General features: G+C 44.6%; 1 protein-coding gene across 4 annotated transcripts in view; it reads left to right on the forward strand.

Moving 5' to 3' along the window:
- Window positions 1-21,878, forward strand: part of HMCN1 (hemicentin 1) — a 293,517-nt gene that overhangs the window by 193,010 nt on the left and 78,629 nt on the right. For all 4 annotated transcript variants that reach the window (XR_013988112.1, XM_081011980.1, XM_081011981.1 and 1 more), the window contains 11 exons: window positions 276-467; window positions 4,031-4,204; window positions 5,007-5,120; window positions 7,621-7,766; window positions 9,981-10,131; window positions 10,366-10,566; window positions 11,915-12,028; window positions 14,828-15,015; window positions 15,631-15,727; window positions 18,245-18,406; window positions 20,169-20,282. Coding sequence is in view for 3 of the 4 variants with exons in the window: in XM_081011980.1 (XP_080868106.1) it covers window positions 276-467; window positions 4,031-4,204; window positions 5,007-5,120; window positions 7,621-7,766; window positions 9,981-10,131; window positions 10,366-10,566; window positions 11,915-12,028; window positions 14,828-15,015; window positions 15,631-15,727; window positions 18,245-18,406; window positions 20,169-20,282 (1,653 nt within the window). In the remaining variant the exon portion in view is untranslated. The remainder of the gene's footprint in view (window positions 1-275; window positions 468-4,030; window positions 4,205-5,006; window positions 5,121-7,620; window positions 7,767-9,980; window positions 10,132-10,365; window positions 10,567-11,914; window positions 12,029-14,827; window positions 15,016-15,630; window positions 15,728-18,244; window positions 18,407-20,168; window positions 20,283-21,878) is intronic.

A 21,878-nucleotide genomic window follows, 5' to 3' on the forward strand; every position in this document is an offset into this window, starting at 1 on the left:
ACACACATTTCCCCTTCATTTTTGGAGGGGAAAAAGTGCGTCGTATAGGGCAAAAAATACGGTAGTCTGTACCTGTATGCATTATACCTATACTGTTCCTCAAATCTATCTCTATCTCTATCTCTATCTCTATTTATCTATGTATCTCTATATTTTTCTGATATATAGTTTTCACTTTATATTTTAATTTTAAAGTTTCCTGAACAATGAAGTGTTAGAAGTCATTAACAGTTACAAATATATGTTGCTTTTTTTTGTTTATTTGTTTTTAAAAGGCAACCCTATTCCAGAGATCACATGGTTAAAAGATGGGCAACCTTTCCTAGAGGATGACAGCCATCAGTTAATATCCAACGGGCGCTTTCTTCAAGTTACAAATACACAAGTATCTGACACGGGGAGATACACGTGCATTGCGTCCAATACAGCTGGAGACAAGAGCAAAACCTTCAGTGTTAATGTACTTGGTAAGATTCCTGTGTGTTTTCCATAGAAGAAGGCAGATCTGTTTCGACGGAATATGTCAGTAAAATATTTTGCATGCAATTTCCCCTAACGTGTTGCACAACTCTATCCCATTCTTAGTGATATATCCACTTTTATACACACCTTTCTATTATATGCATTTTTGTATGCATTGGTCAGAGAACTGAATTGCAAAATTTGGAGAAATCTGAAGCTTGGAGGATGGCTGCATTTTGGTCCACATATTGGACTCTTCCATACTTCTGCTTGCCCTGTGCCTAGAAAGCACAAGTCTGAGAAGTTTTGCCCTTGCCCCTCCACTTTCCCCTGGGAACCCAGCTCTTTAGCACTAAATCAACGCAATTGCTGTTTTTTTTGTTTTCTGATTCAGTGCTAATGGACAGGTTTCCCCAGGGGAAAGTAGCCGGGCAATGGAGGTGTATCAAAGCCCATTGTTTCAGAATGTGTGAATCTGACTGAACCAAATTTCTTTCCCATCACAACATATAGCAATAAAATGTGAATACATTTATATAACAGAGGAAATTCTTAATACAGTGGTACCTCGGGTTACATATGCTTCAGGTTACATACGCTTCAGGTTACACACTCCACTAACCCAGAAATAGTGCTTCAGGTTAAGAACTTTGCTTCAGGATGAAAACAGAAATTGTGCAGCGGCGGCGTGGCAGCAGCAGGAGGCCCCATTAACTAAAGTGGTGCTTCAGGTTAAGAACAGTTTCAGGTTAAGAACCGACCTCCGGAAAGAATTTTTCGCTCTATAGGACGCACTGGACCATAGGAGGGGGAGAACAGGAAAAAAATTTTTTTTCTTGTTCTCCCCCTCTAAAACAAGGTGCGTTCTGTGCGTTCAAGGTGCGTTCACCCGAAGCCTCCGGAGCCCAGCGGGAGTTCCCACTGGGCTCCGGAGGCTTTGGGTTCCTTTCGACCTGCTCTTTGGGGCTGGCGGGGGGGAAGCGCTGCTTTCCCCCACCGCCAGCCCCAAAGACCAAGTCGAGGAGCAGCGCAAAGGCGGCGCTCCGCCTTCCCGCTGCCCCCCGAGCTTGTGGGGCTGGCAGTGGGGGGAAGCGTTGCAACCTTTCCCCCACCTTCGTACAGCCTTCGTAGCCTCCGCAGGGCAGCAGGGTGAAAGCACCCCACTGTCCTGCTGAGGCTTTGCGCAGCCGCCCACAAGCTAGAACAGCGAGATGGAGTGCTCCGCAGCACTCCGTCTCGCTGTTTTGGCTGCGGGGACAGCCTTTCTAGCCTCTGCAGGGCAGCGGGGTGAAGGCACCCCGCTGCCCTGCAGAGGCTTTAGGCAGCTAACCCCAAGCTAGAACAGCGAGACGGAGCACTGTGCAGCGCTCCGTCTCCCTGTTCTGCCTTTGGGCTTAGCCGCGCAGCCTGCATTCGCTCTATAGGACGCACACACATTTCCCCTTAATTTTTGGAGGGGGAAAAGTGCGTCCTATAGGGTGAAAAATACGGTAATTACTTAACCTGAGATACCACTGTAATAATAATAATAATTATTTATTTATACCCCGCCCATCTGGGTGGCTCCCAACAAAATTAATGATAATAATAATAATAATAATAATTAATAATAATAATAATGTGATAAAACATCAGACATTAAAAACATCCCTGAACAGGGCTGCCTTCAGATGTCTTCTAAAAGTCAAATAGTTGTTTATTTCCTTGACATCTGAAGGTAGGGCGTTTCACAGGGCAGGTGCCACTACCGAGAAGGCCCTCTGCCTGGTTCCCTGTAACCTCGCAGTGAGGGAACCGCCGGAAGGCCCTCGGAGCTGGACCTCAGTGTTGGGCCACAATGATGGGGGTGGAGACGCTCCTTCAGATATACTGGACCGAGGCCGTTTAGGGCTTTAAAGGTCAGCACCAACACCTTGAATTGTGCTCGGAAACGTACTGGGAGCCAATGTAGGTCTTTCAGGACCGGTGTTATATGATCTCGGCTGATGGATTTTCGTGCGAATTTAAAAAATGCAACCCAAATTATTAGAGAAATGTGAAGAACCGAATTTAAGATTGGAAAAATGAGGAAAATGAGAGAATGAAAATGGCAGGTCCGTCCATCCCTAGCTACGTGCAAAGCTGCTCACCAGGCTTTTGGTACTTGGTTTAAATATACCTTATTTTTTGCTTTATAAGACTCACATTTCCCCTCCCAAAAAGTAAGGGGAAATGTGTGTGTGTGTTATGGGGCGAATGCAGGCTGCACAGCTATCCCAGAAGCCAGAACAGCAAGAGGGATTGCTGCTTTCACTGCGCAGCGATCCCTCTTGCTGTTCTGGCTTCTGAGATTCAGAATATTTTTTTTCTTGTTTTCCTCCTCCAAAAACTAGGTGCGCCTTATGGTCTGGTGAGTCTTATAGAGCAAAAATTACGGTAGTTCTTGTCCCAGGAATCTTTGGAAATTGTAGATTGGTGGTGGTGGTGAGAATTTTGTTACAGATCCTTGGGCTTCCTACAAAGTACGACTCTCAGAATTTCTTGGTAGTTGGGATGTTACCCTAGGGGTGTGACCAGATGCACCCTAATGTTTCAAAAAATGGGATTGTGATGAGGGAAGCAGCGGTTGGGGAGAGAAAAGGCAGAAGGGAGAAGCAGACACAGAGATGCAGGCAGAATAAAAAGGCTGGAATGCCTGCATCAGCTTCTGTCTCATGGTTCTGTTTTCAACCAGGCTCCACTCTTCACCTTTTGCTCACACCAGGACAGGAAGATGCAGAAACCTTAATGTGTTTTGGTCAATTTGGGTTAGCTCATTGTCTGGTTAAATACAATGATCATGAAAATTGACTGTATCTTTCTTATAAACCTGGTTATCACAACAGCAAGAAAATAATAATGGTTTTTTGTGTCTCATTTTTTAAAGTATTTTCAAGGTGAAGTTTAGATGTTAATTTAAAAAACATAGTTTACTTAAGTTTTAATTTGTTTGATGATAAAAATAAATCCCTTTATAGCAGAGTATGTATTCAATTGTTGCTCGGTCCCTGTTCCTGCCAACCTAGCAGTTCGAAAGCACGTCAAAGTGCAAGTAGATAAATAGGTACCACTCCGGCGGGAAGGTAAGCGGCGTTTCCGTGAGCTGCTCTGGTTCTCCAGAAGCAGCTTAGTCATGCTGGCCACATGACCCGGAAGCTGTACACCAGCTCCCTCGGCCAAAAAAGCAAAATGAGCACCGCAACCCCAGAGTCAGCCATGACTGGGCCTAATGGTCAGGGGTCCCTTTACCTTTTTATGTATTCAATAAATATGCATCTGTAAAATAAAATAAAAAAATCCCTAGGTGCAAACCCTAATGAAATTTGATGTACATTCCTATGGATGTAACTAGATATGCCCTTGGATTTAGTAGCAGATATACCGGATGTTTTCTGCTGGGGCAAATGTACACACTTCCTTACCATCACCATCAAAGGTTCAAATGTGGTCACTGTGTTGAATATGTAGCTGGAATCTACAGGAACCAGTCTCTCTACTTTTCTCTTATGCATCTTCTTCCCACCCTCCCCACCTCCCGGTTCTTGTTCAGTGTCTCCATCTATTGTGGGTGCAGATAATGACGGGGGTACCGAAGAAGTCACAGTTATTTTGAATAACCCCACATCACTGGTTTGCGAGGCTTATTCCTATCCCCCAGCTACAATCACCTGGCTAAAAGATGGAGCTCCCATAGAATCAAATAGGAATATCAGGATTTTGCCAGGTAATACATTTTTGTTTCTTTATATTATTTGGATTGCAGTTTTTGTCACTGTATTACTCAGAAAAGTCTAGGTGGGGCAGAAAGTGATGCACAGGTTTTACTCAGTTCCTGCTCTTCAAGTGGGCAGAATTGAATGTGTTCTGCATCTTGTACAGCTATATTCTGGTAGGACGATTGCAGTTTTGTTTTTGTTTTAAATGTTTTACCACTTCACTTATCCCAAAAGCATTAGGAGCAATCAGATCGACTAAACATCCAAATATTCCCTCTACATAAGAATGAGCACATGAGGGAGAAGACTAGGTCAGAACCTTTCTTCCTGGCATTTTGTTTCCATATGGAAGGAATGTTTTTTTTGGAGGAACGTTGACTTACATGAGCTTCATTCTCATTACAAGAGAGAGAACCTTTTAATCTATTTTAACTGTGTAAACCTGAAGTTCTGGTTTATCCTTGAATCCCGCATGCAAAATGGTGACAGTCTAGAGCGGTCTTTCTGACTCTTGGGGCCCCAGGTGAACTACAACTCCCATCATCACTATCTAGCAAGACCAGTGGTCAGGAATGGTGGGAATTGTTGTCCAACAATATCTGGAGACCCAAGGCTGGTCCAGAATCACTCTAGCTAGAGCCCAGCTCCCAAGAATTCCTTTAGTTCTTCGGCTTTATCATGTAATCAAGTAAGCATGGTTTCATTTTATTTCATTGACATTGTTAGCCAACCATGATTCAAGCAGAGTCCCTGCCTGTTTCAGAGGAAAGCATACAAGCATTAATTTAAACAAACCTTATTGTTTCACAGGTGGTCGAACTCTGCAGATTCTGAATGCCCAGGAAGACAACACTGGCAGATACACTTGCATAGCTACAAATGAAGCGGGGGAAATGTTAAAACACTATGAAGTCAAAGTCTACAGTAAGCATGCTAACAATCTTGCTGCAATCCCTATACAGTGGTACCTCGGGTTACATACACTTCAGGTTACAGACTCCGCTAACCCAGAAATAGTACCTCGGGTTAAGAACTTTGCTTCAGGAAGAGAACAGAAATCGTGCTCCGGCAGTGTGGCGGCAGCAGGAGGCCCCATTAGCTAAAGTGGTACCTCAGGTTAAGAACAGTTTCAGGTTAAGAACGGACCTCCGGAACGAATTAAGTACTTAACCCGAGGTACCACTGTATTTTTGGTTTTATCGCCCCAAATTTTCTCTCTGTTGCTGCTTGGGATTTATAATGCAACCTCATTCAATGACTGAATTATTCACCTATGAACCAAAGTGAAGCCATATACCTACATTTTGTTTTGCTTCGTTTCTCCCTTGGCATGCTAGCGCCAAGTGAGGCAGCAGGGGAAAGGTTTGGAGTAGGGAGCTTATATGTCTGAGGGAAAGGAGCAGCCTGCCAGGTAGGTAGTGGAAGAGAGGCTGCTTAACTTTTTCTCTTCCAGCCATTTCCCCCATTCAAAATAGCTTCCAGCACCTGTTGTTGCAGGTGCTGTAGAAAAGAACTTTCTGCCTACAGGCAAAAAAGCAACTTGAAGTGTGGATATTTTTGAGTGGAAGGGGAAAAAGGCTAGAGAAGAAACAGTTAAGCAGCCTTTGCCATGCTTCCTCGCAAGACTGCAGACACCCATAGCTGCATTTCATTAAAAAATAAAGAAGGCATCTGTTTCGTGTGTATGTCATGTCTTCTATTGTCTTAGATTTTTCAGCTGGAAAGCCCATCAAAACAAAAACATCCAGTTGTTAGAGGAAAGGGCAAATGGTGGCCTCTTGTTGTACCTCAAGAGGAATACTGTTCCACAGAATAGGGGCAGCCACACAGAAAGTTACTGCTCTGAGTTACTGTGGCACAGGCTTCTGCAATCTTTGGGACTTTCAGGAGAAACTAACTCTCCTGCAGACGGCAAGAATCTACTGGAGTATAAGGGATGTGGGTGGCACTGTGGTCTAAACCACTGAGCCTCTTGGGCTTGCCAATCGGAAGGTCAGCGGTTCAAATCCCCACGACGGGGTGAGCTCCCGTTGCTCTGTCCTAGCTCCTGTCAACCTAGCAGTTTAAAACCACACCAGTGCAAGTAGATAAATAGGTACTGCTGCGGCAGGAAGGGCAACAGCTTTTCCATGTGCTCTGGTTTCTGTCACGGTGTTCCGTTGCACCAGAAGTAGTTTAGTCCTGCTGGGTCCATGACCGGGAAAGCTGTCTGTGAACAAACGCCGGCTCCCTTGGCCTGAAAGTGAGATGAGCACTGCAACCCCATAGTCGCCTTTGACTGGACTTAACCGTCTAGGGGTCCTATAAGGGATAAGGTGGTCCCTGAAACAACCTGCTGCTGAACTGTTTATGACCCTGTGTGTTACCACCACAACACCTTGATCTGGACCTGGTAGCAGATCAGTAGCTAGTGCACATCCTGAAAGCAGGGTGTTAAATGCTGGTGGTACAAGCAACCTATTAGGGACACGAGTGGCGCTGTAGGTTAAACCACAGAGCCTAGGGCTTGCCGATCAGAAGGTCGGCGGTTCGAATCCCTGCGATGGGGTGAGCTCCCATTGCTCAGTCCCTGCTCCTGCCAACCTAGCAGTTCGAAAGCACGTCAAAGTGCAAGTAGATAAATAGGTACCGCTCCGGCAGGAAGGTAAACGGCATTTCCGTGCGCTGCTCTGGTTCGCCAGGAACGGCTTAGTCATGCTGGCCACATGACCCGGAAGCTGTACGCCGGCTCCCTCGGCCAATAAAGTGAGATGAGCGCCACAACCCCAGAGTCGGTCACGACTGGACCTGATGGTCAGGGGTGCCTTTACCTTTTACAAACAATCTAGCTGCTGCCTTCTGAGCCAGCCTGCAGATCAATCCCAAAGGTAGCCCCACATACAGCACATTGTAGTAATCCAGTTACCCTGAACGACTAATTGCTGATGTGGGCATTCATGTGGTGCAAATCACCCAGCTCTCTGTCACTCTTACCCATGCACACTCCCTTTCTGATAATGCAGTGGATATTGAAGTGAGAGGTAAAGGTAAAGGGACCCCTGACCATTAGGTCCAGTTGTGGCCGACTCTGGGGTTACGGCGCTCATCTCGCTTTATTGGCCGAGGGAGCCGGCGTACAGCTTCCGGGTCATGTGGCCAGCATGACTAAGCTGCTTCTGGCGAACCAGAGCAGCGCACGGAAACGCCGTTTACCTTCCCCCTAGAGCGGTACCTATTTATCTACTTGCACTTTTACGCGCTTTCGAACTGCTAGGTTGGCAGGAGCAGGGACCGAGCAACGGGAGCTCACCCCGTCTTGGGAATTCGAACCACCGACCTTCTGATCGACAATTCCTGGGCTCTGTGGTTTAACCCACAGCGCCACCCCCGTCCCATTGAAGTGAGAAACTATATTTCAATTAATGGGGTCTTTCTTTCTGTGCAGTCCCTCCTACCATAAACAGAGGGGACCTGTCAGGAGTGGGTTTATCTCCTAAAGAAGTGAAGATCAGAGTGAACAACAGCCTTACACTGGAGTGTGAAGCACATGCAATTCCTGCTGCGGGCATCAGATGGTACAAGGATGGACAGGCCAGTCACCAAATTATTTCCTTTCAACAAGCAGTTTTAGAAACAAAGTTTTCTACAGCACTGTCTTCTTTCCCTCTATCCCATCTCACAAAAACATAGTACCGTATTTTTTGCTCTATAAGACTCACTTTTCCCCTCCTAAAAAGTAAGGGGAAATGTGTGTGCGTCTTATGGAGCGAATGCAGGCTGCGCAGCTATCCCAGAAGCCAGAACAGCAAGAGGGATTGCTGCTTTCACTGTGTAGCGATCCCTCTTGCTGTTCTGGCTTCTGAGATTCAGAATATTTTTTTTCTTGTTTTCCTCCTCCAAAAACTAGGTGTGTCTTGTCGTCTGGTGCATCTTATAGAGCGAAAAATACGGTAATTCAGCACCCTGGGAAGTTCTCTTTTCTTTCCATGGAATGCAGAAAGCTGTGAATACCACGCCATCTCAGAACCACAGGATGGCATATGAGGAAATGCCTCCTGCGCTGTGTCTTTTTGCAATTCCATAGTGCTCCTCCTTAGTCTTCCTTTTTAGCACTCTGTGCTTAGAATCAGTCCCATATTTTGCTTTCACTGGCATGTGGATTATTGCTCTTGGCTCCTAGAATTTTATAGGTACTGACATAAGAGTAAATCCAATCAACTGAGAACTGGATGCTCTAAGTTTTTCCAGAGCTGGTCTTTTGGCAAGAGTTAAGAGTCCCTGTATGAGGAAGCATATTAATAGAAATATTATTCTTGTTTCTGTTGGCAAAGCAGAAGGGACCAGCATACGGTCCCTTTTAAAACGACTCTCTTCTTAATAATTTGCAAGTAAACAAATTGGAAATAATAATAGCTTCAACACTGGGATGGAAATACTAGGAAAAATGGACTGTTAGATCATGACTTATTTCAGGACTGCACAACTTGCAGCCCAAATGCATGCGAAGTCTTTAGGTTAACCTCCTGTTTTTTCTGCCTCCCCAGAACCACAAGAACAGAAAGGTCCAATATCAAACACTGGGCAGAGGGGAAATGGGGAACAGGTTCCTGGGTGCACAAAGGCATGAGGTTGTTGTTAATGCTACTCAGAGTAGACCCATTGACTTCAATAGATATGACTCATACATTCAGTTCAATAGAATGTAGAAGTTTCAATAGAATGTGTAGAATTCAATAGAATGTGTAGAAGTTAGTTGGATACAACCCAATGAGGGCCAGGTTGAAGTAAGATGTTATATTAGCATAAGCCAGTGCAACAAGTCCTACTAGTGCAGTGGACTCCCCCATCCCAGTACAGACCCTGCACCCCCACCAAAGGCTCTCCCTTCTCCCCCCCCCCCCATGCAACAGTTAAAAGAAAAAACCGCTCCCTTTCCCTCATGGGGTATTTCAGAGCCCGTATAGAGTCCTTAGGTGTGTTCCGTATCAGTAGGAGAAAATAACAGAGGCCAACCAGAGTATATTGAGAAGCAAAGCGGCTAGTAAGCCTGATCTTTATTCAAGAAACTGTTGCAACAGGGTCCCCACTCACCACACGCAGGAGGGAGGAGAACCCTGAACAAGCCCTTATATAGACTTTTGAAATTGCCCACCCTGTAGCCCAAGACCAATCCCCAAAACATCATGCATACATCGCAGAAGGAGACAGTCTTCAGCAGAAATCCTGTCTGCCAGGATACCTGAAGATGGTCACTGATTACATTATCTGGGCAGCCTGGCCATTCTTTAGTTATGGTTAATACTTCAGTTGCTGAATCCAGGTCACAGACTCACGCTATTCAAACACAAATACGCCCTTAAGACAGGATTGGCAAGCAAAATGACAATGGGAAGGCTTTCCCCATTTGCCTCCCTTACTGCAGAGGAATATTTGAGGTCATTGGGAGAGTCAAAATGGCTTCAGGGTTGCTCTCCCGTACTATTTCAGACACTTGGTTCATATATATGTGCAATGATCTCCTTTGTGTGATGTTTAATTCTACCCATAGTAATTGAGCCCAACATGTTTTCAATTACCTTCCCCATAGTGATTCTTAGGCACTAGCCAGCCACTTGAATCTTGAGCTCTCTAAGTCCAGTGCAAAGCCTTGCAGGCTGGGTTTTGCAGTTCCAGTGCAAAAACCACGTCACTGGTTTGTCTTTGTGGGTCACAAAATATGGGCACGTTTTATGCATGTAACACTTAACGGGCATTTAAAAATAATTATGAAATTCTCATGTACGCTTCTTGATAATTAAATCACAGCCTATTGCATCAGATGACCACATAACAATCCAAGCCAGTGGGCGCATTCTGCAAATCAGGTCAGCTCAGATATCTGACACTGGCCGTTACAGTTGTATAGCCTCAAATATTGCTGGAGAGGATGAGCTGGAGTTTGATGTCAACATCCAAGGTAAAAAGGGTCTTGATTTCCACCTGCCTATCCATCTATTTGGGTGATAAGAAAACCCCCAAATATGCCTCTGTTTAAATATGTTAAGAGCAATTGCTTGTACTATTTATTAGCAAAATGGGTGGCTAGCATGCAGTTAGGTATATTGGGAGCAAAAATGGAAGGGAATAAAAGATAAAAGATTAAATGTATTGTTCTTTTCTACTTGCCTGTTGCCCGTGTCATCTATCACAGTTCCCCCTAATTTCCAAAAACCTCCTGGAAGCTGGGAAGACGGTGACGTGCTGGATGGCCAGGGAGGAGGAGTGAAAGATGTGATCATGAATAATCCTCTTTCTTTGTACTGTGAGACGAATGCTGTTCCCCCTCCGGTACTCACGTGGTATAAAGACGGTTACCCTCTGAGTTCCAGTGATAAAGTATTGATCCTGCCAGGTCTGTATTAAACAGATTAGCAATTATGAATTAAGATAACCAGCCAATGTCCACTCAACTGTCTTAAGAAAAGCATTTCTTCAAGGGCGTTTTATGTTAAGGTTATTGTTTGAAATCATTTGGGTAAACCTATGAATGCTGCGGACGCGGGTGGCGCTGTGGGTTTAACCACAGAGCCTTGGGCTTGCCAATCAGAAGGTCAGCGGTTTGAATCCCCGTGATGGGGTGAGCTCCCATTGCTCGGTCCCTGCTCCTGCCAACCTAGTAGTTCAAAAGCACATCAAAGTGCCAGTAGATAAATAGGTACCACTCCGGCGGGAAGGTAAACAGCGTTTCCATGCGCTGCTCTGATTCACCAGAAGCGGCTTAGTCCTGCTGGCCACATGACCCGGAAGCTGTATGCCGGCTCCCTCAGCCAATAAAGCGAGATGAGCGCCGCAACCCCAGAGTCAGTCACGACTGGACCTAATGGTCAGGGGTCCCTTTACCTTTACCTTTATGAATGCTGCAGGATGCTGAGATGCCCTGCACTTTCACTTTTACCTTGCATATTTATTTTTGTTACAATAATTAAATTAGCTACCCCACCCCAGTGTTCATGGCTTCCTGTGCCATCACCACTCTGAGTTGTAGTAGAGAAATTTATGTGTGAGCTAATAAGAGATAATATGCTTCCAATTCATACACATGAACACTGGCAACCACAAAACTAAGAATTGCAATACATAGGGTCTTTTGTAGAGAGTTTAATTCAGGGAAGGGCATTCAAAGTAATTTGCTAGTATTAAAATGTTCTACTAATTTTTTTTTTGGGGGGGGAGCAATACCTTTGAGATCAGTTCCTCCCTTACTTTTGTGTTTTTCCTGTACCATCTGCATGCCTAGTCCAAACATATAGAGATGATTTGAGTGGCTGTTGTACAGCCTTGAAGCTTCCTTGCCCCAGACACATCGCAGAATCTGAGTCTGAGCATTTCATGGGTCTGCCGTAAGACTTTTGCGTGTGTTTGGCCAGCTCTCACGTACTTTTTATATCGGCAATATGCATTATACGAAAACACTTTTTCTCATTGTTTTCTTTGGTTTCAAAGCATTGTGATCTTTCTTTAAAACCCCCCAAAATGAGTTAGGTCCAAAATGTAAATAAAAGTTAATTTTGGAGGAAGACGTGATGAAGTTTCAGCTATCTCTGCATCAGATGCCTGCTTCTGCGAATGGAATTGGGTGCATGCTTTTATTTTAGGATAGGCCGTGGGTGGAGGGGATGCACAAGTATATCCATTCATTCAGGTCTTGGGAGAGATTTGTGTTTGGAATGCCGGAAAGTTCATTTTTGTGTTCTTTCTAGGAGGTCGTGTACTGCAGATTCCACGGGCGCAGAGTGAAGATGCTGGACGATACACGTGTGTGGCTGTAAACGAGGCTGGGGAGGATTCCATCCAGTATGATGTCCGCGTGCTTCGTGAGCTCACCTTACTTTGTTCAATTTTAGCCATCCTCTAGCCTTTTTAATGTGGGGAAAGGGACATGGTAAAAACTTTTAAGAGTCTTAGAGCTGTAAGGGATCCTGAGCGTCAGTGCAGAAAAGGAACAGGCTTTGTAACTGAAAGGTCTGTTGCGTCTCGAGGCCCCAAGACCCACCCCCAAAATAAATACACACAGATACTTATATTAGTTTAAGTTTTTGGCCAAATTTTGGGCACAACTTTATTGAAATACAGTCACGTGAGCGGTATTGGCTTAGGCATTGACTCCCCACTATAACTGACTCCACCTCTCAGGGTGATCGTTCAATGGGGTAAACCAAACGAGGGAGCAAGGTCGACGAGGACCAACCTAAGCTCACCCCACGGTTCCTGTGGTCCTGGCATGGCCCTAGCCCCTCAAGTAGACTTCAGACGAGATCCAGGACCCCCAGATTCCTTTAATGGAATACCCAATTCCTGGAGGGGCAGGTGATGGCCTCCCCTCCCCTCCCCACAATCCAACTGAGCCAATACCTAACCGCCACCTTACAAGTTGTGACGATTTGCTAAGGGGTAGGCGAAAACCCAATGGCTAAAAGCCAATCTGCCAAATGGAAAAAATTCCTACCCAGCTCCTGTTCCAAAACAGGCGACCCAAACCAAACCAAGGCCAAGCGACTCTACCTAAAACTAGGGAGGGTGGGTGGGTGTTCAGCCGTGCAAATGCAAGTGCCCCACTTGTATCATACTGCTGCTTTTAAAGCCCCTGGGATCACGCCACCTACTGGCTATTGGCTAAAACAGCCTGGAATGATCCCAGGGGAATGGCCAGGACTTCCTGCCCCCCCCCCCCATTTTAACTCTGTCAGGTGAGCTCTTGGGTCCCGAGCGCAACCAGGACTCTCTGTTATGAGGATCCCATTTGTGCAAACAGAACTCCTAGGCAAGCAAGAGCTTCATTCGCCACCCTTTTTTATATCTCAAAATTGTTGAAGTTATCTCTATCCCACCTCTCCGTTGCAAAAAAGCATCTCCCAAGGCAGTTAACAAATAAACCATAAAACCTAGCAAACTAACATTGTACAGTGAAATTGCCATTCTAAATACCGTGTGTGCTTTTTTTTCTTTGTCAATGCATCACAAGATTTTCTTTTGTGAAACAGGCATTTTGTGGTGCTTACGACAGTATCTTAGATTTCCAAATACGCCTGCAGCCTGTTCAAGGTTGGGAAGCCCTGAGTCATCAGCATAATCATTCCCCCTGCCCCTGCCCCCCCCCCCCGATCCTAGGCAGTTCCATGTAAACATCCAGAGAGAATGAAGCACATGTTAATCTAACAATTCGAACTGCAAAGTTACAAAGTTGGAGAGGCTGGCCCATTAGAGTGAATGGGGGACACTGCCCCATAACCTCAGTCTGCCTTCAGATGACTGTCAGCTTCCTCCTCAGTCCCAGCAGAATGGGGACAAAACTATAATTACTTGGCTCTTGCGCCACCTACTGTTGGGCTCCCTGTCTTCTATCCTACCAGTTGAAATGGGCACCAGTCATCACTTTCTCAGTGACAAGCATGGCTTTCAGTAAGACCCCCAAATGTGCCTGAACGAAACTGAAATGGAAGGCTGGGCCTTGCGGTTCTTCCGAATGTGCAGATCCAGCTCTCAGTCTGCAGAAATGACTCTGGTGTGAGATCCCAGTGTGCCATGGCTGAGGCAAAAACTCTAGATGAGCTTATTTTTCCATTGTTTGCTTCTACATTTGTGACACAAACATGCTGCTATTTGGTTCATCTACTGGGATATCTGATTGGCTTATGAGAGAATGGTTAAAAATTGATTTTGCTTTTTCATGAAGCCCTATGCCTTTGGAGTCATTACTAACCTCACAGGGATTTTTAAAACACGCAAACCTATGCCTCCTGTTCTAGACCACGTAACATTCTCTGTATCTACTAGTAATAAAAGAGTTGTGTTTCAGTGCCTTTCCATGTAGGGGTGTGTGTGTGTGTTTTAATTAGGCCTTCATTAACAGCAAGGCCTAGGGCTGCTGTGTTTCCCTGATAAATGTGTTAGATTAATCACTGAAAAGGTGCCCCTCTGCTGAATTCTTTTATTTAATATGCAGCCGGTTTTTTCCTGCAATATATTTAAATCTAAAATACACTAATTTAAGTTTTTTTTAGTCCTGATCAGTGTTTATGAATGGTGGCTTTAAGCACAGTAAGACTATTCAGCATCTTGGGGTATTAATTGGAAATCCAGATTCCATTTCACTCTCAATCCACTTTGGCCAGGCTTCAGCGGAGCTAAAATGGCTCCAGTCCAAATGCTACATTATAACTCACTGTGGGTTATACATGTCAAAGCCGTGGCTGTAATATGTCTGGATTGCCCACTATAGTTTGCCATTATTGGCTTCTCCTCAGGCTGCATTCAAATGTGCAAATATGTGAGACGCTTGACATGATGGTTAGAAATTCTAATCGGACAGTTTTGAAGAGAGTGCATGTCGGATCTCGTCTTCAGTTTTCCTTTTTCTGGGATCCGTCCCTTGGAGCTATCCGGGCCCCAAGCTGTTACCTGGCTCTGCTCAATGACCCACCCCTGCATCATGGTGTTCACCTTCTGGTTTTCACCTTCTGGTGCCGAATATACCGGCTTTATGCCTCTGTGCTTTTATGTTTGTACATACTTTATGGGCTAATAGCCGCAAATAAATAAATAAATAAATAAATAAATGGTTAGAAATTTCATGAAGAAAACGGTTCCTCCTTGACATTTTCCATCGATTCTAGTGCCACCATCCATTAATGGAGCCAATGGGGACATGCCTGAAGAGGTCACTGTGCTGATAAGCAACATGGCGGTGATGGAATGTGTGGCCAATGGCAGCCCTAATCCAAGCATAACCTGGCAGAAAGATGGGCAGCTCTTGGTTGAAGACTCGCAACACAAATTCTTAGCCAATGGAAGAACACTTCAGGTAAGTGGAGACACTTCAGTTAAAAGAGGAATGACCAAATGGTAGCCAGTGGACCAGATCCAGCTTCAGAAGCAATTTGCTTTGTATAGAGCACCTTCCTTTTTCAAGTAGTGATTCTTGGATTTCCGTTTATGGATAGCAACTCCTGAGTAGGCCTACCCTACCGTAAGATAGAATTCCTTAATATTCTTAGGCACTCCTTATATAAATGGTGTTTGATTCCTATGGGCAGTTCCTGTTGCCTTTCACCGTACTTAACTCAGTGCTATTACATCTTTTCAGAGATGGTATGATTTCCCTCAGCAAATAGCCTCTGAATTATATTCATCCTTCTTTCATAGCTCCTCCTTCTGTCTGTGTACATTTTAATAAGCCTGTGCATCCTAGAATATACCTGGAATATAGCATCTACAAACGCAGCTTACTAAGTGGTGACAACTTACCACAGCGGGCAAATGACCATTTGATGAGGATAAAGTTACTAGGCATAGTAGTAATAGCTATAACCAATACTGATCATTTAGCTGGGTTGCATGAGCCAACATAGATATTTGACTAGACATTATTAATTTAGAATAAATGTCTTGTTTCAATGTCTTTATCTTCTCCCTCTAGATCCTCAGTTCCCAAATAACAGACACGGGCAGGTATGTCTGTACTGTGGAGAACACTGCAGGAAGTGCCAAAAAATATTTTAATCTTAACGTTCATGGTAAGATAGCTATTTTCTAAGATGCTGGCTGATTATATTCATATAAAGAACAGTTGCAAAAAAATTCTGTTCCTATGTTTTATTGACTGTGTTTGGATGTCGTGATAAACTATGGTTTTATTGTGGTGGGAAAGCCTCGGGTGTGCATATTCCTCTCCCTGCTCTGCTCTAGCAGTATGGCTCACAGGAAAAGTTTGGAAAAACTCACTTTCTATTTCAATTTACCACAGTTTAGTGTTGTGCCTAAATCCTAAACTGTGATTAATCTAGATTAACTGTGGTTTGTTTGAAATAATATTTATTTATACATACATACATACGCTGCCCATCTAGCTGAGTTTCCCCAGCCACTCTGGGCAGCTCCCAACAGAATATTAAAAACATAATAAAACATCAAACATCAAAACTTCCCTAAACAGGGCTGCCTTCAGATGTCTTCTAGAAGTCAGATAGTTCTCTATTTCCTTGACATCTGATGGGAGGGTGTTCCACAGGGTGGGCGCCACTACCGAGAAGGCCCTCTGCCTGGTTCCCTGAAACCTCACTTCTCACAGGGAGGGAACCGCCAGAAGGCCCTCGGAGCTGGACCTCAGTGTCTGGGCTGAACGATGGGGGTGGAGACACTCCTTCAGGTATACTGGGCCAAAGCCGTTTAGGGCTTTAAAGGTCAGCACCAACACTTTGAATTGTGTTTGGAAACATACTGGAAACCAATGTAACAGGACTGGTGTTATGTGGTCTTGGCGGCCACTCCCAGTCACCAGTCTAGCTGCCGCATTCTGGATTAATTGTAGTTTCCGGGTCACCTTCAAAGGTAGCCCCACGTAGAGCGCATTGCAGTAGTCCAAGCAGGAGATAACCAGAGCATGCACCACTCTGGCAAGACAGTCTGCGGGCAGGCTAGTGTACTAGATGGCGCTGGTAGACTGCTGCCCTGGACATAGAATTGACCTGAGCCTCCATGGACAATTAGCCAACTTCATAGACCACAGAATTTGAGTTGTTTCACGCAAGCCATAGTTGAACTTTGTTGGGTTTGGACAACATAACAAGCTTCGGTTTATTAGAAACGGAAGCAAAAGCTTCCCAGCTTCTCCTCATGACTGCACAGGAGGAGGAGAAGGGGAAGGTGAAGTAAATTTATTCATTTAACACAGTATCTGGTTTGCCCTTAATGTTTCTTGTCAACTGTGAACTCCATGTTGTTGTTTTTTAAAAGGCCTGTGTATCATTTCAAATGAAGCGATCCATTTAGTTTAGCTCCATCTTTCTCTTAAAAACCTATGTAGGAAATTAATCCTTGGCTGCGACTTCCCTTGAAAAACAGTGCTGGGGATCTTTATGAGAAGGGCCACCCAGTTTGTGCTGTTTTCTGATGCAAAAAACATAGTCCTTCACTAGCATGAGTTATTTCCCTTCAGCGCCAAGATGTGAAGCATTTCCTGCCATTTCTTCCTGCTTTTAAAAACAATGGCTACTTTCCTAATATTAAATGAGGGATAAAGCAAGGCAACATTGCTTGAGACTTAAAGCAGAATACATGCTGTGTTCAGAAAATTGCAGTGGATTTCCAAGGCTCTGTGGGTTTGGTTGTTGATTTCCTTATATTTTCTGTCTACACCTCCTCTTGGTTACCTTATGTAACCTCATCAGTTCCCATTCCTTTCAGTACCTAATATATTTTGATGATATGCAGCTATATCTCTCTACCCAAGCTCTTTCCCCCTCCGTCCAGTTCCACATTTCTGCTTGTCTGCCTGATTTATCCATTTGGTTGTCTCATCACCATCTCAAATTCAACATGTCAAAGACTGAACTCTTTAACTTTGCTCTCAAACCTTCCACTCTTTGATCCATATCCATTGACAAGCTTACTGCCCCTGGCTTTCTCTTTGACTCTTTATTTTGCTCTCTGCTCTCAGTCAGTACCAAAGTATGTTTTTTCTCCGTGTACAAAATAGCAAAAAAAAAAAAAAACCCCATCTGTTGGAAGCTCTGGCTCATGCTCTGTTCTTCTTCGTGCTTTCACTGTCCTAATTCTTGCTAGGCCTCCTAATTCCCTGAGTGGCCACAAAAGCTGCTCACCGCTGCAGCCACTTCTGGTGTTGCAGATGTGAGTGTGTGGGCATAGTCACGGCTGGCCCAAGACATTTTGGCACCTGAGGCGAACCACAAAATGGCACCCACCTCCCCACCACATAAGAAGGGGTGAATGAAAATCTGTGTCAGAAACAATGGGGAATAAAGATCTAAATGGGAATCTGCCACCCTTGTGGATTCTGCCGCCTGAGGCAGTTGCCCCACCTTGCCTCATGGGTGGGCCGGCACTGGACATATTTCCCTTGGTAAACAAGCAAACAAAGGAACACATTTCTGGGCTTTCCTCCTGCATAAGATGGTTTCCAGCATTTTGGTAGGAAAGACCCTGTCAATATTTTACTTTCCAGTCGCTTAGTGAAAGTTAGTGTGGTTTTCCTGGCAAGTGTATAAAATTTGGGCTTGTGTATCTTTTGACAGTTCCTCCGAGTATTGTTGGCACGAATCCTGAAAATTTGACTGTTGTGGTGAATAACTTCATCTCCTTGACCTGTGAGGTCACTGGCTTCCCACCTCCTGATCTCAGTTGGCTCAAGAATGGAAAACCCATCAGCTTGAACACAAACGCTCTTATAGTGCCAGGTGAGCAAACTCTGCTTTGGTGGATATTTCCCCCCATCAAGTGATTCCACTTCTTTTCCCAGGACCTTGTCAAAACTGACAAGGAAAGTTGATAGGCCAAATTTATGTTCACTGTGTTTTTCTTCATCGGTCCCTGCAGTGCCAATAATACATTTGGCATAACATGTGTATGTAAAATGATATCATTTGAAGAAAAGCACAGATACATAAAACCTTTCAAGGAACTGGAAAGAAGTTTTATAATTATTTGGAAGAGCCGATGAGTTAACGTTGCTTTCTTGTTACCTGGTTCTTTTATTAGAACAGAGTCTGCCCTCTATCCCAGTAACACAACAAGGAAGTCGCTGGTGGCCATGTGACAATTTTTAGGGTTGTTTTTCTCACTTATTATTGGAAATCTTGACATTCTTCACTGTTACAGTGTTTTTTTTCTGGAAGTGCGTGCCTGTACGCAGTACTGGTGCCATAGCTGTCAACCGTCCCTTATTTGGCGGGAAACTCCCTTATCCCAGCACCGTGTCCTGCTGCTGTCCCTTATTGATGATGTCCCGTAAATTTCCCAGGTTTCAAAGGAAGCAGCTCCTCTCCCTCCCTCCCTGCCGGCCAGGGAGGAGGGAAGCTCCAACTGTGTTGCTTGGCTGCGTTGCTCACCCAATAAGGAGTCTAAGAACGACTGGGGGGTGGAGCTTGCATGCCTTGTGCCGATCAAATTGGCCGTGTTGCCTGGGGAATCACCTTTGCTCAGCGCTTCCCAGTGGAGAGGGGACAGTGGTTTTCCTTGCTGCATCTCCTTTGCCGGGTTGCTGCGCTGTGGGAACCACCGCTTGAGGCTTTGTTTGGCTGCTGGCTGGGCTTTCTGCCTTTGGCTCGGAGGGGCTCAGAAGTTGAACATACGAAATCCTTTATTTTGGCTGCTGGTCCCTTATTTTCAAGGCTGCTGGTCCCTTATTTTCAAATCTGTAAGTTGACAGCTATGACTGGTGCCCCCCTTCAAATCTTGCAATGCCCACAACAGGGCGAGGCATCGGAGGTGCCCATGACACAGTTGCCAGGCTGTCTCAAACACACACTGCCTTCCCACCCTTTCGCTGCTGCCAGAGGGCAGGGCCTGGAGCTTTCGGTGGGCATGGAAGGAGCGGGAGAGAAGAGGCCTGGGGTGCAGGAATGTACGGATGTGGTCTTTGCAAGCCCACACGTGTGTGGCTGAGTGGTAGTTCAGGCACAGTGTGGCCTGGCCACTGTCAGGGAATAGGATAAGGGCTGTTTGTCTGGTTCATTGGGTGGTGGTCAAAGCCTGTGAACTAAAAAAACACACTAAGATCAGTGTGTATCACATGCGCAGCAATGGCTTCTGTCATGAATCTCTCTCCACCCCTCTTTTAAAAACATACCCCCCTCTCTCTTTTGCCCCTGTTGCATTTCAACATGAAACTTTTGTAAAATTCTGTTCAAGCAGTGGTGATCTGATAACCCGTCTGAACAGCTCTGCCAACTTTGACAGAGCCAGTGTGGTGTAGTGGTTAAGAGCAGTAGACTCGTAATCTGGTGAACCGGGTTCGCGTCTCTGCTCCTCCACATGCAGCTGCTGGGTGACCTTGGGCCAGTCACACTTCTCTGAAGTCTCTCAGCCCCACTCATCTCACAGAGTCTTCGTTGTGGGGGAAGAAGGGAAAGGAGAATGTTAGCCGCTTTGAGACTCCTTCGGGTAGTGATAAAGCGGGATATTAAATCCAAACTCTTCTTCTCTTCTTCTTCATTTCAGGGGGCCGCACACTGCAGATTCCTAGGGCCCGTCTGTCCGACGGTGGAGAATATGTCTGCATAGCCAGAAACAGCGCTGGAGAAAGCAGGAGAAAGAGCTTCCTTACCGTTTATGGTGTGTTTCTGCAGCTTTAAAATGAAATAATATTGAAAGTGGGTAAAATGTTAATGTCTAATCATTCTGAGTACGTTTCCGGGCACGATTCAAAGTGTTGGTGCTGACCTTTAAGGCCTAAGCAGCCTCGGTCCAGTATACCTGAAGAAGCATCTCCACCCCCATCATTCAACCCAGACACTTGAGGTCCAGCTCTGAGGGCCTTCTGGCGGTTCCCTCCTGTGAGAAGTGAGGTTACAGGGAACCAGGCAGAGGGCCTTCTCTTTTTTTCCCCAAGTGAATTTTTATTGTTTTCCTTACATATTCTTTTCCAACAAATTGTAATAACACCATACATTCCCTTTGAGTCTGCCGAGTCGCGACCCCCTCCCTCCCCACAACTGGTATATTTATCCTGTTTCCATCGCGCACATCATTCTCATATTAGTACTGTTATACATTGGAGGTATTATGTCAATCCTGCTAGTGTCTTGACCTCTTTACAATTCTTCTCTAAATATTCAATAAATTTACTCCAGTTATTTTGGTATCTTTGATCTCCCTGGTCCTGGATCCTCCCTGACAGTTTGGCAAGTTCTGCATATTCTGTCAACTTTGCCTGCCACTCCTGAATAGTTGGTATGTCTTGTACTTTCCATCTTTGGGCCAGAAGGGTCCTCGCGGCAGCTGTAGCATACGTGAACAAATTTTGATCTTCCATTTTAATTTCTGTTCCTATTAAGCCTAATAGACATGCTTCCGGTCTTTTGGGGAAAGTATATCTAAATATTTTTTTGAGTTCATTATAAATTGATTCCCAAATTTTTTTTACCTTATTGCAGGTCCACCACATATGGAAATAGTCCCCATCTGCCTTTTTACATTTCCAACATTTTCTTTCTTTTTTCCTATACATTTTAGCTAATTTTACTGGCGTCAAATGCCATCTATACATCATTTTAAGCAAGTTTTCCTTTAAAGCCATGCATCCTGTGAATCTCGAACCCTCCTTCCATAATCTTTTCCACGCATCCAATTCAATGTTATGCCCAATATCGATTGCCCATTTTATCATTGATTCCTTTACTTCTTCGTCTTTTGTATACCATTCTAGCAATAAACTATACATTCTTGATAAAATTTTATCTTTACAGTCTATTAACTCGATTTGGAATTTTGATTTTTTATCTTCGAACCCATTTCTCTTTTTATCTTCCTTTAATAAGTCACTGATCTGGTGGTATTGTAGCCACCCTGTTAACATCTTTTCAGTTTGGTCATATGGTTTGAGCTTTATCCCTTGGTCTGTTTTCCTAGTAATATCCTCATATGTTACTCTTTCCCCTTCCATGTTTACTTTTTTTGTTGTCAACACCTCAATTGGTGATATCCACCATGGTGTCTTTCTTTCCAGGAGGTTTTTATTCCGATCCCATACTTCATATAAAGAATTCCTAATCACATGGTTTAGAAAACCTTTATGTACCTTTACTTTGTTGTACCATAGGTACGAATGCCAACCGTATCTATTGTCGTGGCCCTCTAGATCTAATAGGTCAGTGTTTTCTAAAGTCAGCCAATCTTTTAACCATACCAAGCACGAAGCTTCATAATATA

Source organism: Podarcis pityusensis (assembly GCF_964106645.2).
Source record: "Podarcis pityusensis genome assembly, chromosome: 6".
NCBI lineage: Eukaryota > Metazoa > Chordata > Lepidosauria > Squamata > Lacertidae > Podarcis > Podarcis pityusensis.